The 17,407-nt window shown below is 38.7% G+C and overlaps 1 protein-coding gene across 2 annotated transcripts; it reads right to left on the reverse strand.

The window, feature by feature from the left end:
* Positions 1–536: 536 nt before the first annotated feature.
* LOC309638354 (uncharacterized protein C6orf62 homolog) lies at positions 537–15,636 on the reverse strand. 2 transcript variants are annotated; one of them, XM_082414192.1, is made up of 5 exons: positions 14,593–15,636; positions 11,327–11,503; positions 10,184–10,306; positions 6,181–6,315; positions 537–1,943 (listed from the first exon to the last, which is right to left on the reverse strand). In XM_082414192.1, the coding sequence occupies exons 1-5, from the start codon at positions 14,632–14,634 to the stop codon at positions 1,818–1,820; spliced, it is 603 nt and encodes a 200-aa protein (XP_082270318.1). In that variant the 5' UTR covers positions 14,635–15,636; the 3' UTR covers positions 537–1,817. The 2 variants fall into 2 exon arrangements, with proteins under 2 accessions (XP_082270318.1, XP_082270317.1); XM_082414191.1 differs by having other exon boundaries at positions 13,247–15,633.
* Between the last annotated feature and the right edge of the window lie 1,771 nt (positions 15,637–17,407).

A 17,407-nucleotide genomic window follows, 5' to 3' on the forward strand; every position in this document is an offset into this window, starting at 1 on the left:
CATGTGAACAATTATTCTGAAATTAAGAATATTTTTTTCTTTTCCATGAAGCCAGGCCTAAGGCCAGGATGATAATTGTTAAAAGCTGACAAAATGGGGCTTCCCTGGTGGCGCAGTGGTTGAGAATCTGCCTGCTAATGCAGGGCACACGGGTTCGGGCCCTGGTCTGGGAGGATCCCACATGCCGCGGAGCAACTGGGCCCGTGAGCCACAACTGCTGAGCCTGCGCGTCTGGAGCCTGTGCTCCGCAACAAGAGAGGCCGCGATAGTGAGAGGCCCACGCACCGCGATGAAGAGTGGCCACCGCTTGCCGCAACTGGAGAAAGCCCTCACAGAAACGAAGACCCAACACAGCCCAAAAAATTATTTAAAAAAAAAAAAAAAAAAGCTGACAAAATGTCCTTGATTCCCATACCTGTTGAAATTATAAACCCAACTTCTCTTCTGAGTTTACTGTTTAGCCATGTTTATAAACCTTCCTAAGGTCATCAATAACGGGTACCCAAGCGACTTAGAAGAAAAGTTACCACTTCGAGTTTTGTGTATTCACCTGAATAGTCAGGGAACTTTCACCTATTTTATTTAGGTTTTCATTTATTCAAATTCCAACCAGAAGCTAAATACAATTGGAAACTGGTAAGCACTAAGTTTTACTCCAAAGGAGTAGGATCATTCAGATTTACTCCGATAAAAGTATGCAACCCTTAAGCAAAGCTTTTCTTCATTTAAAAGAAAAATAAAACCAAAAAACAAAACTATACAGTAGTCTTTCCTTATGTTCATTGCACAAAATGAGTTCTCCTTTTAGAACTTTGACACTCAATGGTGTTTTTGTATGTTTTCACAATTTAAGATCCCAACTTTAGTAACTTTTCTACTTCAAAAAACCCTAAGTTTTCCTTTAGGGTGGTGTAAAAACCAGTATTTCTGCACAATTCACTGGAATTTTTTCCTTTATAATAAAAATCTCTTTTTAAAACCAAAAAAACAAAAACAAAACCAAAAGGAAAGTCCTCTACCTATTATGGTTTCTGCAGCTATGAATGTATTTCTCAGTTTTATAGCTGCTTAGCTACTTCAGACTCCAGATCTGCTTTAATAATGTGTATAACTGTATCCACACTCAGCAGAATGCTCTTTCGTAACAGCAACTTGGGGAAAGAGATCTGGAAACAAAATACATATATTTATGAGTACCAGGAAACAAACATGGCCCAGTAATATATGAGGCAAGAATGCCTACAATGAGATGCTTTTTTCATTTAAGATTTCTTTCCCATGGTTGTATTTTCTTTTTCTTTTTTTGTTTTTAAACAACCACTTCTGGTCATTAGAATGAATCTGACAGTGCTCTGGAACAATGTGATTATAGCAAAGCTGTAAGCTTTTAAAATGTTATTTATACCTGTTACATTCACTTCTCACCCTCCAAATACTGATGACAGATGTCAAAGAGGCAAAAACCAGCACAAATGGAAAGACTATCAAAAATGAGTATCACCTTGTGCTTTCAGATACATTTAAGCATTTCAGTGTACAATAGTCCTTTCATTTCACATTTTTAGTAAGATGTTGATGCAGTGCAGCAAATATGCAAAGCATCTTCTTTCACACAGTCTGTGCAGAAGACATCTAATTTAAGTTCTGAGATAACAAATGATAAAAAAAAAAAATCCAGGATGAACAAGTTTCAAAATGCATAGTGTTCTGTGCATGAGTCCATTTTCTTTAAACTCTGAAAGAATAAAGTGGTAAGAAAAAAAGAAAAAAAACTGCTGCTGCACTCTCTGATCTTCTCCATTTTGCTGGTCAGCACTCTATTCTGGCATATAAGGATGGAGGTGATCCTCTATGGTGCCAACTGCCCAGTGGGTAAGCTGCTCCTGTGGCAGGTAGAGGCAGATGCTGCATAACTTGAAGATTGTAGCTTTGTTTTTTGGAGTCTGGAAGGGGAAAACATTTTTTAATATTCTTAATAAAGACTTTAACATAAATGACCGATTATCACATGAAGTCCATCCCCCACAATTTATTAAGCACTTATGGACAGAGTAACAAAGCATATAGAGTAAGGGAAGAAATTATGGTTCTCATCCATAGGGACCTTAGCCTAGTTAGGACAGAACCTTGCCATACAAAATATAGAGAAAACAGAGTAAACATGATTATAAACTAAATGTTTACAGAGTTTATGCAGAATAAAAAATTGAAAGTTGGGAAAGTCAAACACAGTCTACTTGCTAAAAGAAATTAAAGGCATTTCATGGAGACAGATTTGAATAGAGGTTTGCAATCACATCTGTATACAGAAAGACAGCAGATGTGGTGAGAGTAGACGGTAGAGAGATTAGAAATAGGTAAAAAAGATTTAAGCGTATCCTGGGGGAAAGGACTAGAAGGCCAAAGTATTAACAGTTAAATCAAACTCTAAGTATTTTTTAAAAAGCAGTTACTATTTTAACATCTAACATTTGATAAACAAGTGCTAGGTGCTTTCACAAATAACCACTGCTAGTAAGTGGAAGACGAAATCTGAACCCAGAACTGCCTTCAAAGTTTTGCATCTTTTCACTATAGCACCTCTTAAAAAAAAAAAAAAGGCGAAAGACTGCCTTTGCCAATGTCTGAAGCAGACTAGCTACCTATGACTATTCAGAATCTAGGCATGTGCCTCTATACCACTGCGCATTCAAAATTCTTTTTTGCTCTAGCCCTTATCATATATATTATATTAGGATATAAAGGGCAGAAGATCTCTGCTAGATGATTTTTACCAAATTTCTTAATTTCTTGATTTCCTTAGCTATAAAATGGGAGTAGTAAGATCTACACCTCAGAAGACTGTTGTGAGGATTAAATGAGCTCATACACGTAAAAGCTCTTAGTATAGAGTCTGGTACATAATACAGTTGACTCTTGAACAACATGGGTTTGGGCTGCTCAGGTACACTTATACGCAAATTTTTTCCAATAAATATATTGGAAAAATTTTGGAGATTTGTGGTAATTTGAAAAAATAGACCATGTAGTCTAGAAATATCAAAAAAAGTTAAGTGTGTCATGAATGCGTAAAATATATGTACAGATGACCCTTGAACAACACAGGGGTTGGGGCACCGACCCTACCTGCAGTTAAAAATCTGCATATAGTTTACAGTCTTCCCTCCATATACACGGTTCCAGATCAGCAGATTCAACCAACCACGAATTCAACCAACTGCGGATCGTGCAGTACTGTAGTATGTATTTATTGAAAAAATTTCGTGTATTAAGTGGACCAGCACAGCTCTAACCTGTGTCATTCAAGGGTCAACTGCAGACCCTAGTCTATCCTTACACAGGCATAAGGTGAGTGACATTTAATATATAATTAATGTGTTAGTTTTCTACCTGTTTTATTGCTTTGCTTTTCAAAGCATTACATTACCATACAGTACGCCTCTCTCACAACTGGAGAAATGACATAGCCTGTCATCACAGGTAAGTGGCTTTTAAAAAAATGTTACAATGTTTCTAATACTGTATTATGAATATGACTGTAATACTGTATGCCATAAAACTTTCATAACGATTCATTCATTAGCATTCGTTAGTGGACAGCTAGGCTACCAAGAAGCAATCGTATCGATTACACTAGGCTGCCACAAAGCAACCATACTGCACTTCATTATCAATATATGGATCATTATACCTGTAAATAAATATGAATTTTTTTCACATTATCCTTTTTGATGTCTAATGTTACTAATATAATTAGTAGATGTTACTAATATAACACCTAGTGTTTTGTATTGTGTAAAAGAACATTGTAGTTACTGACAATTCATCTTGTAAATAAAATACATAAACTTAGGTATCAATAAATACAGTACAGTACTGTAAGTGTATTTTCTCTTATGATTTTAACATCTTCTGTTCAGCTTTATTGTAAGACTATATAACACACATAACATACAAAATACGTGTTAATCGACCATTTACATTATTAGTAAGGCTTCCAGTCAACAGGAGACTAGTTAAGTTTATGAGGAGTCAAAAGTCATATGCAAACTGTACAGGGGTTGGCACCCTTAACCCCCGAATTGTTCAAGCATCAACTGTATACTACAGGTGGTGGCCACCACTATTAATATCAATTCCCTCATGAACTAGTGGAGGTTGATTCTTCCATATAATGCAAATACAGCAACACACCTCCAGCTTATGAAGATTGAGAACAGAGCCTGAGTGGAAGAAGGGGACTAAGAGCGCTGAAGAACAAATTCATCTACAACTAGGGGGCACCAGTGATCCCAGTGTGTCCAGGACTGACAGAGGGGTTTCCAGGACTTGGGACTTTCCAGTATTAAAACCAGGACATTCCAGACAAACTGAGACTACTGGTCACACCCTACCTACAACCCAAATTTAGCTTATGAGCTTATAATTTTCTTTTCATTAAAAGGATTCAAGCTGTTTGCTTCATAAAGCATTAAGAACACCTGACCTCGATACATAAAAAGAGATGATTTGTTAACTAATTTAGCCAAGAAACTCCTTCAATTCACTAGTCATTTCTATACAGTATCACTGACCTCATATATATTCACGTGAAAATGAAGTTGCTACACTAGTGTATGTTATTATTAAATCTTCTATGACTAAAAATCTCTGTTGTGGATTCCACATACCCTGCTATACAGTATTTTCTCAACAAGTAACTCAAATGAAAGTACACTACAGGCAATTAAAAAGGAAAAACGAGTCAACTACAAAGTATTCACCAAAGGAGAGCTGAGGTAAAGAAACTGAGAACAAACAAAAAAAAAAAGGCCAAAACCAAAAACACCCCACCTAAATTGTATGGTTCTTCTATCAGTTTTACCAGATGCTTCCAGTGAAATTAATCTTCTTCTTAATTCCCGGTTTTTTATTTGTACCTACACCATAATTACTTAACTTTTTACAAGATGGAAGATGTACAATCTTCCCAAGTAGTCTATCAGCTCCTTGAAGGTAGCAGTATGATTCCCATTTGTATTTTTCTAGTACCTTGCATAAACTCGCTCTTAAATAAAAACAAAAATGTTCTACAATGCAATTAATAGTGTACTTTTAAAGTAAGTCTTAAATCACCTTCTCAATGAGGCCTTCTCTGGTGACAGCACCTAACAATTCACACCCAACAGTTTATGTAATTCCCCCTTTTCTCTTAGCACTTATCACTATCTAACTATATATTTTACTTATCTACTTCTAGGTCTCCCACAATGGAATGTCAACCCAAAAGGAATTTCTAACTTGTTCATTGCCATACAGTGCCTGGCACTTAGCGCTCATTTGTTGAATGAATGTTAAATAAATTAAAATGATGCCATTTTTAAAGGTTAATAACAAAGTATCTATTATCTACTATAAATTCTAAGTAATGATATTTAGGCTTAGATTGGTAAGAATAAACCACATTTTAGAGAATAAAAATCAATTTGGAATACTTGGATTGCTACTTAAATTGGAAGTACTTATTTAAAACACTTGTGGACCTTTTAAAAACAGATGTGCCTCATCCTTTCAGATATTTATTTAAAAGGTCTAGGCCAGTGCTTCTCAAAACATAATGTGTTATCAATCACTTGAGGATTTTATTCAAAGTAAAGATTCTGATTATTGCACACTGGAATCATGACTTTTAAAAGCTCCCCAGGACTTCCCTGGTGGCGCAGTGGTTGAGAATCTGCCTGCCAATGCAGGGGACATGGGTTTGAGCCCTGGTCTGGGAAGATCCCACGTGCCGCGGAGCAACTGGGCCCGTGAGCCACAACTACTGAGCCTGCGCATCTGGAGCCTGTGCTCCGCAACAAGAGAGGCCGCAACAGTGAGAGGCCCGCGCACCGCGATGAAGAGAAAGCCCTTGCACAGAAACGAAGACCCAACACAGCAAAAATAAATAAATAAATTTATTAAAAAAAAAAAAAAGCTCCCCAGGTAGTTCTAATATGCAGCAAAGTTTGGGAACCATTGTTCTAGGTTAAGGTCAGGACGTCTGTTTCTTGGTTTTTAAGTAACTTCAAAATTAATGCCATGTTGAAGGAGCAAAACAGAATTAAGTAACATATAGAAAACAGTTTGCTAACCAATAAGCTTTTAATATGAGCCCTTATGTGGTTTTTAAAAAAAAAGGAAAAGTAAAAAACAGCTTACCTGCAAGTGCTGTCTGTCAATGAAGAGAAACACTGACTGGTTAGGATTGTTGACAACAATTCCAGTCTTGTCCTTTCGGCTCAGTACGTGCAGAAACTGTTTTTCATAGTCACCGTGATGAAACTCAAATTTGGCCTAATTAAGAAATATAAATGTTTACGTGTAACCACAAACATGTTATACCACCTGAAACATCACCTGCACTCATGCACAGAGTTGTGCTGTTCAGTATGGTAACCAACAGAGGCTACTTAAATTTATATTAATTAAATGCAATTTAAAATTCAGTTCTTTAGTACTAGCCACATATCAATATGATCAATAGTCACATGTGGCTTGTGGCCTCCATTCTAGTCTCTTGAGATACAGATTTCCTTCATCACAGAAAGTTCTATTGGATAGCACTTCATAATTTGACCTTCAAGAAAAACTACACCAAACTGACTAAATCCTAATACTCAACGATTTTAAGCCAAATATCATAAAATCAGATTTTCAAACCCACTCAGCTCAAGACTCCTACCTTAGTATTTTAAGCCCAATGACACATCCCTTCTTCCTATTATAACATATAAGGAACACTGTAGATGGTTCTTGGAAAGAAATGTTTATATTCCAATCCCAGATGCACATCTCACTACTTATACAGCCTGTGCAAATCCCTTAACTTTTTTAGACTTAAAACAGGGCTCTAACCCATCAGTTAGGAGGAGTAAACGAAATGTAAAGCCCACACCTGAAATATGCTTCCAATCCTCCCAAGGATGAGCACCTGAGGATACAGGAACCCCTCAAATTTTTAAAAAACGTTTTTACATGTATTTTTTCAGATGATTAAAAGACTTTTTTTTAATGTTATGAAGAACAGTTATCAAGTCAGTCATAATATTCTTTTAATTTTTTTTTTTTTTTAATCTTTTAATATGAGGAAGATTAACACAATCCTCCCACAAAATGTCTGTGAAGAGGCCAAATGCTAGGTGAAAACACCAGGCTAACGGGGAATTCAAGAAACCTGGAAACCTTAATCTGATACTTAGATAGTGAACTGTAAAAATGATTATTAGTCCATTCAGTTCAAACAATCTTTATCCTATTATGTCAAAGACAGCAGAAAATACTAACGTGGAAAAAACATCAGTTCCTGCTATCTAGGATTTTACTACCCAGTAGTTTTTCTCATAAACCATAACTCAAAAGATGATATGGTATCCCCTATGTACTATTGTATGTAAAATATAATACTGAGTTGTACCTCTGCACAATTCAAATATTTATTGAACTCAGAATACAAAAAGCATGTTATTAGATACTGAAAAATATGAATAAGACTATCTCAACCTTAAGGGACTCACATACTGCTGAAGAGGAAAAGCACATACAAATATAAAACCTAACATGCTTCAAACCTTTCCCACAATAAGATGTGGTTAGTTGTAAAAAACCTAAAATGGGTTCTTACTGTTAAAGTGCTATGGGAAGAAAGAAGAAATAATTAACAGAGTAGACAATGAGTGCAATATTAGGAGGTGATTTTGGATTGGGCCTTGAAAGATGACAGTAATTTTCCTTGGGGAAAATAGTAATGGTAAGTAATTTGGAAAATGCCGTTTTAGGAAACAGAACCTACACAAACACAAGTGTCAAAATCAAGACACTGCTCAAGAAAGAAAGCCTCAAGTGTTTCAATATGGCAAATATCAGGGTGGATGGAAGAGGCCAGTAGAGTATCACACTGAAGAGAGATTTGAGTGAGACTGGAAAAGGCCTTGCCTGTATTTCTATGGCACTTCAATTCTATCCTATTTGAATATCCAAAGATTTGGGAAGAAATGGTCCACACTTTTGGTCCATTTGTGGTCCAAATGGTCCACAAAAGAAAACTCTCATAGGTACCATGTAAGAAATAATTCCCGGAAGAAAAGTAATGAATGTTTTAATAGTGTGATGAAGAGCTAACCTAAAGCAACAGCATGAGGGATGAAGAGGAAAGCAGAGATCTACTTCACTAGTACTTCTCTGTACTTCACAGCACTATGAATACAGTAGAACTGGATATTTTAAAACAATCTTTACTCTGGTTCCTATTAAATCTCATGACTGAAGTATTCAGATTTTAAACTGTTTCGAGTCAAAAAAAAAAAAAAAAAGTGTGTGAGTTAAAGTTTACTTTTCCTTTTCTCATGTATCTTGAGAGAAAAAACTGTTATTTTTATTTAAAGCTTCTCATTCAGGATATTTATGTATATTAAATTACTTCAGAGAAGTGTATTTGTTTTTACATTGTTACCTTATTTACTGCAGTAGAATTCTAAAATTATAAAGCTATTACCTATATCCTACTGCTTATATTCAGTCCGTAAGTTAAGGTTTTATCATTCGGAGGGCTTTCCACAGTACAGGGTAGCAAATTAAGAGCGTAAGCTTTATAGTCAGTCCAGACTTAAGGTCTTGACTGCCACTTAACTGCATGACCTTGGATTATTTACCTTATCTCTGACTCACGTTTCTTTGCAAAAGGAGGTCCCTATCTACCTAGTTTATTGTAACCACTAAGATTCAATGTATATATTTAAGAGACAGCCTAGCACAGTCAACACTCAATATAACAGCCATGATTTTAAAGAAAAGTTACTTGAGACAAGACTATTTTCATACAATGATTTTTTTAAAAAGGTCTCAGAGGAAAAGACAGGGTACTAGAAATTCAAAAATATACTGTGATAAATGGACCTAAATTTTTCCAATGGGAAATTCTGAACTAAAAAAAAAAAAAAAATCCTAGTAGTGCTTCTGGAGAGCAGTTACGGTTCAGGTGTTAAGACATGCCCTGATAGCAATGTAAACATGCCTTTTCCATTCCCGTCTTCCTGCCTTTTATATTCAACTTAAATTCTCCAGTACATTCATGTTAGTCAGATGTCATCTATTAAAAGACACAAATAAAAAAAAAAAAAAAAAAAGACACAAATATATGATGCGTTCACCTCTATTTAGCCGCCTATGCATTATCTTTAAAACTTACTACCGTCAAATGAATCTTAGAAAAAGGAATGCTAATTTGAGCTAATGTGTAGCAACATTACCATGGGGACAGGAGGAGTATACCAATTTGCCTATCACACCCGAAAGCACTATAAAGATACTTCATAGTAATGGATAAATGCAAAATTTTTTCAATGACAATTTTCATATTCCTAAGCAATTAGCTTAAAGTAAGCCTTCTAATATTTAGCTTAGTATATAAAGTCGAGTCTTTAAATAAATGTAATTATTTCTTTGTTTTTCTGATTGTTAAATAAGTATGCTCATATAGAAATTTACTGAAACACATACATATATTTAAGTAAAAAAGGAAAAGTTAGCTATATCTGACCTAAAACTAACCATGATTAACACTTTGGTGGATCTTGTTCTATTTCCTTCCATTCATATATATATATACTATAAATAAAATTAAAATCATCAACACCCAGGTAAATGCCCTGAAATAAAGCACTAGAAATTGTCAAGCACATCAAACGACAAGTCAAAACATAGCAAGATGTCAAGGAAAGTTAATTAAGAACCACTATTACATTTACTTTTCTCCTATAAAGTTTTATATGCAAATCAACTCCTAGAAAAGGGTTTCTTAATTCATTTCTTAGATTCCTTTGACAACCAGGGTTAAGTATAAAGTATTTTAGGAGAGTGTGTGGTGCAGGGGAAGAGATTTTCTGAAGTTCATCTATGGGCTCCTCTATAAATAAACAAATGTCTACCTTAAAAGATTTTCTCTGACCATAATTTCAAGGACACAGTAGATAGTTAGAACCACCTCATTCTCAAGAGATTCTATAATCCAAACGCTTTCTATTCTTGCATTACAACAGTCAAAAGGCGAGGAGGGACTCATGAAGTAAATTAGAGAGCGTATTCCCAAAGAATTTCTTAAATTGGACCCTATTCTGAGTTTTCAACTTGTTTACATGTTCACCACACTTATTTTAGAATAAAATACCTGAACAGGCCTAAAAGGCTCATCAGATTCTTTCCACCGAGAGAACAGGAGACAGACAATTTTTTCAATATCATTCCGAGGCCAAAGAATGAAATCCATCTCCTGAGTACAGCCAATTACATCCTATAAAACGCCAAAAAAAAAAAAAAAAAAAAATTACTTTCAAAGAAACAAAGCCGTAACAAGCAATGTCACAACTTACAGGGTTTGACTACAGAAACATTTTACAAGTGCAAAAGGTCCACTATACAGCTGACCCTTGAACAGCTTGGGCATGAAGGGCACTGACCAGAGTCGAAATTTCAGCATACAACTTTATAGCCAGCCCCCCATACATCTACAGTCCTGCATCTGTGAATTCAACCAACTGTGGATTGAGTAGTATTGTATATGTATTTATTGAAAAAATCTGCTTATAAGTGGATCCTGGCAGTCGGTGCAAATCTGTGTTGTTCAAGGGTCAACCATGTATCATTTTATGTCTTTAAAGAAGTCTGTATACAATCTGAACAGCTCATGACGTAATTCTAATTTTTCTTATAGAGTCCACATATAATCTCTCAATCCAATGTTTTTCACATTAAGATCTTAACTCAGTGCACGGTGAAAACTCCAACTGAAGCTCTAATTTTTTGTCTTTTCTTTTTTTTTAAGTCCTTGTACCATTATTTCCACTCTTCAAAATCAGAACTTCTAATATGAATCACTATCTTCTAATCACAGGTGAAATGCTATTTTTGTTGTATGCTGATTATTGAGGCCAACTAACCTCTTCCAGACCAGTATATGGTTATCTCCAGCCTCCCCAACAAGCCCACTAATCCTGGGGACCTCTTGTTCAAGTTTGCCCAGACTAACTTTCTTTCAATGAGCTGCAGAAGTTTAGCAAAATTCCTTACTTATAAGGGGCATGATGTTCTCCCCTGAAAAAGGAAATCCCAATGAACAGTAATATAAACCACGAATCACAGCAACAACATAACACAATTACCAACATAATAACACATAAGTTATCCATGCTTTATTTAAATTCCACTTTTAAAGAGATTTATGACCATAGTTAACTACCCATTCTTAGGAGGAAGAAAAACCCAAGTTAAACTCACAAAAACCTACCAAAACCAAGACAAAAACAGAATTTACCCTTCTCATAGACTGGTATCGAGGAGCATGGAGCTGTACCACATCCTTCTGTAAAAGCTCTATGGAACTTTCCAAGGAATAGCTGGAATCTCGCACACCTTTCAGGATATTTTCTTCATAATTATTTGTCATGACTGGTATAACCTCAGACACTTCAAAGAGTGCTGATTTTTTCTTCTAAAAGAAAAAAAAAGGTGTATTAACCCACAGGTAGCACACTGTCTTAATACCCAGAGTTCATATTACAATGTCATGTACCTTTATTCTAACTCAGCAAAATTCTTAACTGATGTAATTTTTGTACTGAAAACACAGATTTTCAAATAGGTGGATCCTTCTGTTCTTCCCCCAGCCCCCTTACTCCTCTACCACACACAAACAGGCTGTTAGCAGAATGTTTAACTGCATGTTTTATAGCATTATGGTAACCACAGCAAGTACTTATTTTAGAAAATATTTCTTAAATGCTGTGAGAAACAAACACCAGATACCCCTAAGGTTAAAAAAACAAAACAGTGATTTACTCTTGATGTAAATTCACTTAACTGGTCCTACATACAGCCAAATTAAAATCTCAGCAGTTTAAAATCAAAGTTTTTCAGACAAATTAACTGCTTCACTCCTTAAAAGGGTCAATTTCCATTACTCCTTCTGGATATTACGTAACTACAAGCATCAACATTCAAGAGGAGGTAAAAAAAATGTCTACCAAATCTTCAAACGTAGTTAAGATCAAGGGCTCATCATCAATTTAGGTTATAAAATTTATCAACTGCTCAGACAAACTGCCTGGATACTGTCCACTCAAAGAATGAAAGCAGGTTTTCATAGGTGTTAGGAGAGCTAGATGGTATAATCTGGGGCATCTCACACGTTAAATTCAAAGATCTAGTCTCACTACTTATATCTTGTATTTATTTCTAGTGAACCTACATTATAATGGCTTCAACTAAAATCTCATCTTATCAATTCTGCAATTAACAAAAAAAGGAAAAAAAAAGAAGTAAATCCGTGATATCATTTCAAAACAAACCACTTTTGAAACCACTTTAAAATGCTATACTCTAGCAGCTAAAAGCATTCTTAAATATTGAATCTTTAATAGTGGGGTAAAAACGTGGGAAACTTTCAAATATTAAAGAGCTGCCACGCTAAGATGATGTTTCTGAGGTGAAATTACCTCATAATTTAAGCACAAAATCAAAGTAGTATTTCCTTAATGTTCATAACCTGACCTCATGTCAAAGAGAGATCGATTATCTAAGAAACTGTCAATTATTTTAAGTTGCAAAAAAATACTGCTTTTATCATGTTCTCCTTGACTACTCACAACTCATTATTTGCTATTTAACTGTGGAATTAATTCTGATTAAGACAAAAAAAATTTAAACTTGGTCATTTTGAATTTTAATCAACTGCACTTCTAAACACAAATCAAACCTTTACAGTAATCAATTGCTCCTAAGAATTAAAGTGCATTCTATTTCATTAAATGTACCATGAGAAAAGGTTAACAGTTGATGAACCACATCGCTTTCAGCATATAAACATTCTGATTCTAATTTACTACTTTCAAACATTCTGTATACTTTAAACAATCTTTAAATTCAGTTATCAAAGTTCTCTATGTAACTCCACATAAATGAAATTCACTATAAAACATAAATGAGTTTTACAATGCTACCCCACCCCGTGTTAACTAAAAGTGGATCCTAAGAAGCTTTAGAATTAAGTAATACCAAACCAATGAGCACTCAAGCCTTCCATTCATAGTTATACTGCAACTCCTTTGATTGAGATAATTACCCACAAGGGTCAAAGTTAAAGCACGCAAATGTAGACTTTGGTCAACCACTCTTTAACCTAATATACACTTACAAAAATCACTTGTGCTAATTCACATTAAGAACTTTAAATTACCTTCTCCTTGAATACAAAGGCAATATACATCTTGAAGTCAAACTGGTCAGCTAGAGATTCTTTTTTCTTTCTAAGCTGAGCACGTAGTCTGTTCAGAGCTTGTTTCTTCCGGGAGTTTGGGTCCCCCATTTTGAAATACAGGTGGTACCAAAGCCTTTGGAAATTGTCACTAAACTATGGGCACTTTTTCTTAAGACTCAAGTACAACAGAAACAAGTCATTTTTTTCCTGCTAATATGATTGAATAGCTAAAATCACGACTGTAACCCAAAAACTGCACCTTCTGGCAATATTAGCAGACTGTCATATTACAGGGTCAAGAAACAAAAGCTGCTGTCCAGTCATGTTTGGACAATAACGTTTGGGGTCAGATGGGAAAAAGGAAGGGAAGGAAGGAAAGAAAGAGGAGAAAATACTTGAACTAACTTTTTGGAAAACACATTTGGCTTAACTGCCAAAATAAAGGTGGGGGAACGGAAAAGCCTATTAATAGGATTTAGGTGTGCAATAAAACACAGCTGACATCAGTCCAATCCTTAAAATCCATCCGGATTTTTTTCCCTCTTTTCAGAGAAGGGATAATGAAAAGGAATGGGGAGGGGGACTGTGATCCTTGCTTTCTGAATGTCAAAAAAAAAAAAAAAAGGAAAGGAAAGGAAAAAACAAAGCCACCAAAATAACCCCCCCAAAACAGGGTAGGTGAATGAAACTGAAATACCCAATTGGATTTTACCCAGCCAGATCCATGGCTGTAGTACCTAATTAATTCTTAGTTATTTCAGATTTCACTATTGCTATGTATTGTCAGTGCGTGTTATTGATTACACTTGGTGGTGAGCAAAGAGAAAAGTGCAAAATCGGTAGAGAAGGAAGGGGAGAGGTACAGGGTTTCCCTGCAATCAACTACAGTGTATACCGGGGGCGGGCAGCTGTTGCCCAAAGGAGCCATAAGAAAAAACAGCGGAGTCATTACCAACTTCCCCATCACCCACATTTTCACCCTCAGGCGGCTGCTAATGCTGCTGCCAAGGAGAATCATGATGGCACAGGGAAAGGGGGTACAGAATACGATACAGTAATGACTCCGGCTCTGTGGTTAGACCTGATTAATGCCCGGGATCCCAACACCCCCAGTCCTGCAATGAGTCCTACATTCCCCAAGGGAGCCTTCCCTATGAATCTGCCCCTGTGCAAGACCGTGGGGAGTGCGACTTATCTTCTTGTGAGCATTGCTGAGGCAAAGGTGGCGGGCTCTTCTCCCAAATCCCAGGCAGTGCCCGGGGACCACCGGCCTTCCACCCCCCAGGTCCCACCCCCACCCTTTGCCTTCAGCGGCAGCGACTCACTCGCACCACGGGAGACACTGGATCACTCGGGTTTTCACTCATTTCATCGTGGAAACAATCCCCGCCCGGGTAGAGGAGGCGGGAGAGGGTAAATGGAAAGGATCAGTGAGAAGAAAAGAAAATAGTTGCGTTAATATTAATTACTTTTTAAAGTATGCCCACCCCACCCCCCCCAAGAAAAAAAAAATTAAGTTCCCGGATTCCGCTCTCACGTTGAACAGACCATGTTTCCCGAGCTTGAATTGCTTAGGGCGGGGTCGTTAGTTGGTTTCCCAAAGGGGTAGAGGGTGGACTCGAGGCAGCTGGGGCGGGGGTGGGTGACGGGGAAGTCCCCTCCCTGTCCCCGCGGAGACCGGGACTCACTGACCGACTCTCGGGCGGGGTTCGGGCCCTCTAGCCGCAGCCCGCGGGCGGAGCGGTGGCGGCGGCGGAAGAGGAGGCGGCGGCGGGGGCGCTGCTCGCAGCACGGGCAGGAGCCATGTCAAGAGAAAACCACCAGCCAACTGAGCCCCTCCATCCCCACTGCAGTGCGCACTGTGACCGGGCCGCCCGCGCTGCTGCCGCCGCTCAGCCCCCACCTGGGACCCATAGTCTGGCTCGGCGCCCCGGGCGGCGGCGGACTGGAAGGACGCGGGTACGGCGGCGACGGCGAGAGAAAGAGAGGAGGAGAAACGAGGAGGAAGAGGGGGGTCGGATTTGTACTGGCGGCGGAGGGGGAAGGGAGGAAGGGGAGGGGAGCCCTGCGCTAAGGGGGGGGTCTGTCAGCGAAGTAAACCCCCCAAAATAAAGTTATTTCAGTTCAAGCATCTGCTCTGGAGTCTTTCTTCTCCGCACGGGTCGAGTTCCGGCTCTCGGAAAGAAGGTCGAGGAGACCAGGAGGGGGGAGATGCTGAAGCGGAGGGTGGGCTTCCGCGGTGGCACAGGTCGGTTCCCCCCCACCGGTGGCTGCGGAAGCGGCGGCAGCGACTTCAGCGCCTCCCGGGTCCGGGGCAGAGTCGCGTTTGAGAAGAGAAGCGAGAACAAACAACTTAAAATGGCAGCGACGGCCGCTGCGTCACCCGCCTCTCACCGGCACCGCCCCGAACTCTCTGCGGCTGCGCACCCCGCGGGCCGCCACCATCTGCGCAGAAGCGAAGAAGGAGAAAAAACTGGAAGGGGGAAGGTTTACATGGTTGTCAAAGGAGGGAGGAAAGAAGAGCTGGAGCAGAGGGTGTAAGCAAGCTTTTAAAAGAGTGACTCTTTGAGCTTAAGCTTCTTAGTTAACATTCCCGCCTCAAAGGGAAGTTTGAGAATAGACACTCCCCTCTTGTACAGTATGGAGTTTCCATAGGGCGTGGAAAGGGCCGACCCATTCTCCCTCCGCCCCCTCTGTCGGGAGGTCCCGGGCTCCAGAGTTGGCCCCTCGCCCCTCCCCCTCTGTCGTCATAAGGCCACGCCCTTTTGCCCTCCCAGACGAAGCAGCAGGATGGATTCGCTCTTCCCTGGTCTCGTCCGCCTCTTAGACTCCGCCGGGTCGCGGGACGGGGCGGAGCCGGTGGGCAGAGAGTAAGCGAAGGTGAAGGAGGCGGAGTGAGAGAGGAAAAGGGAAGTGTGTGTCGGAAGAGGAGGCGAAGACTCTCATTTCAGTTCGTTGTGGTTTTATTTCTAAACCGCTGATTGGTAGTCCTTCTGGTCTGCCCCGCGGTATCTTGCAGCTGAGAATTCATTTCCAATACCTGGAATTTAAACAGCGTGCAGCAGAAAGTGGCTCACGTTGGTCGCACATGGCTCTCTGTCCCCACCTCGCCACGTGCGCAGGGAGGGAGGGCGGCTCTCAAGCTCCGAAGAAGGTGAGAGACGCCGTTGGAGCGTTGCTGCTGTGGCTTAGCAGAAAAACTGCCGAACCTGCCCCTTGGATCATTTCAACCCTACTTTGAGAACACAATTTTTTTTTTTTTGAGTTTTTGAATTTTATTTTTTTATACAGCAGGTTCTTATTAGTCATCAATTTTCTACACATCAGCGTATACATGTCAATCCCAATCGACCAATTCATCACACCACCACCACCCCCCCACGGCTTTCCCCCTTGGTGTCCATACGTTTGGAGAACACAATTTCTATGGCGATCCGTCAATCAGGACCTTAGGCCTAGGACCTGTCCCTTAGTTGGTTCTCTGTCTTCGTCAAAATATGAAGAGGGTACTGTGGGACGGACCCACACATCCGAATCACAGGTCTTTGGCACCAAAAAGCAATGAGTCCCATTTTTTAGAGCTCCAGTGTGCCTATAAAAACTCAGTTATATAAATAAGTAATCAGCAAAGGCCAACACTCAACAAAAGCAAAGCCTACATAATCCTTTATGAGCTACTCTCTGTGATGAAATTTTAGAACTCTATTGGTGGGTCCCCAAATTACTGCTCTTCACTTGGTAAAATCAAAATAGATTACCTGTAATGACATATTTTTCACCCATGAGTTAAAAGAATAATTGCGACCCACCCTTCAAAATAAATTGTTCACAACTAAAAGATGAGATTCCTGAGGTTTCCAAATTATTGCTAACCTTGAAAGATAAAGCTAGCATTTTCCTAGTGCTTCCCTGATTGATTTTCACAATCACATAATGATAACTGTGCAGAAAACTCAAAGGGTAAAATTGAGGATTTCAGGTAGTTTAGGACATTGGTTTTAAAAAAAGATATAAAAAAATAGTAATGGTTCATGTCTTCTTGATCTGGCCCTAATTTGTATCCAAGATCATCTCCTTGGAAGAGTTTTTTTTTTTGAAGTAGCTTTATTAGAAATAAAATTCATACACCACAGAATTTAC

Source organism: Balaenoptera physalus (genome assembly GCF_965194825.1).
Source record: "Balaenoptera physalus genome assembly, chromosome: 11".
Classification (NCBI taxonomy): Eukaryota; Metazoa; Chordata; class Mammalia; order Artiodactyla; family Balaenopteridae; genus Balaenoptera; species Balaenoptera physalus.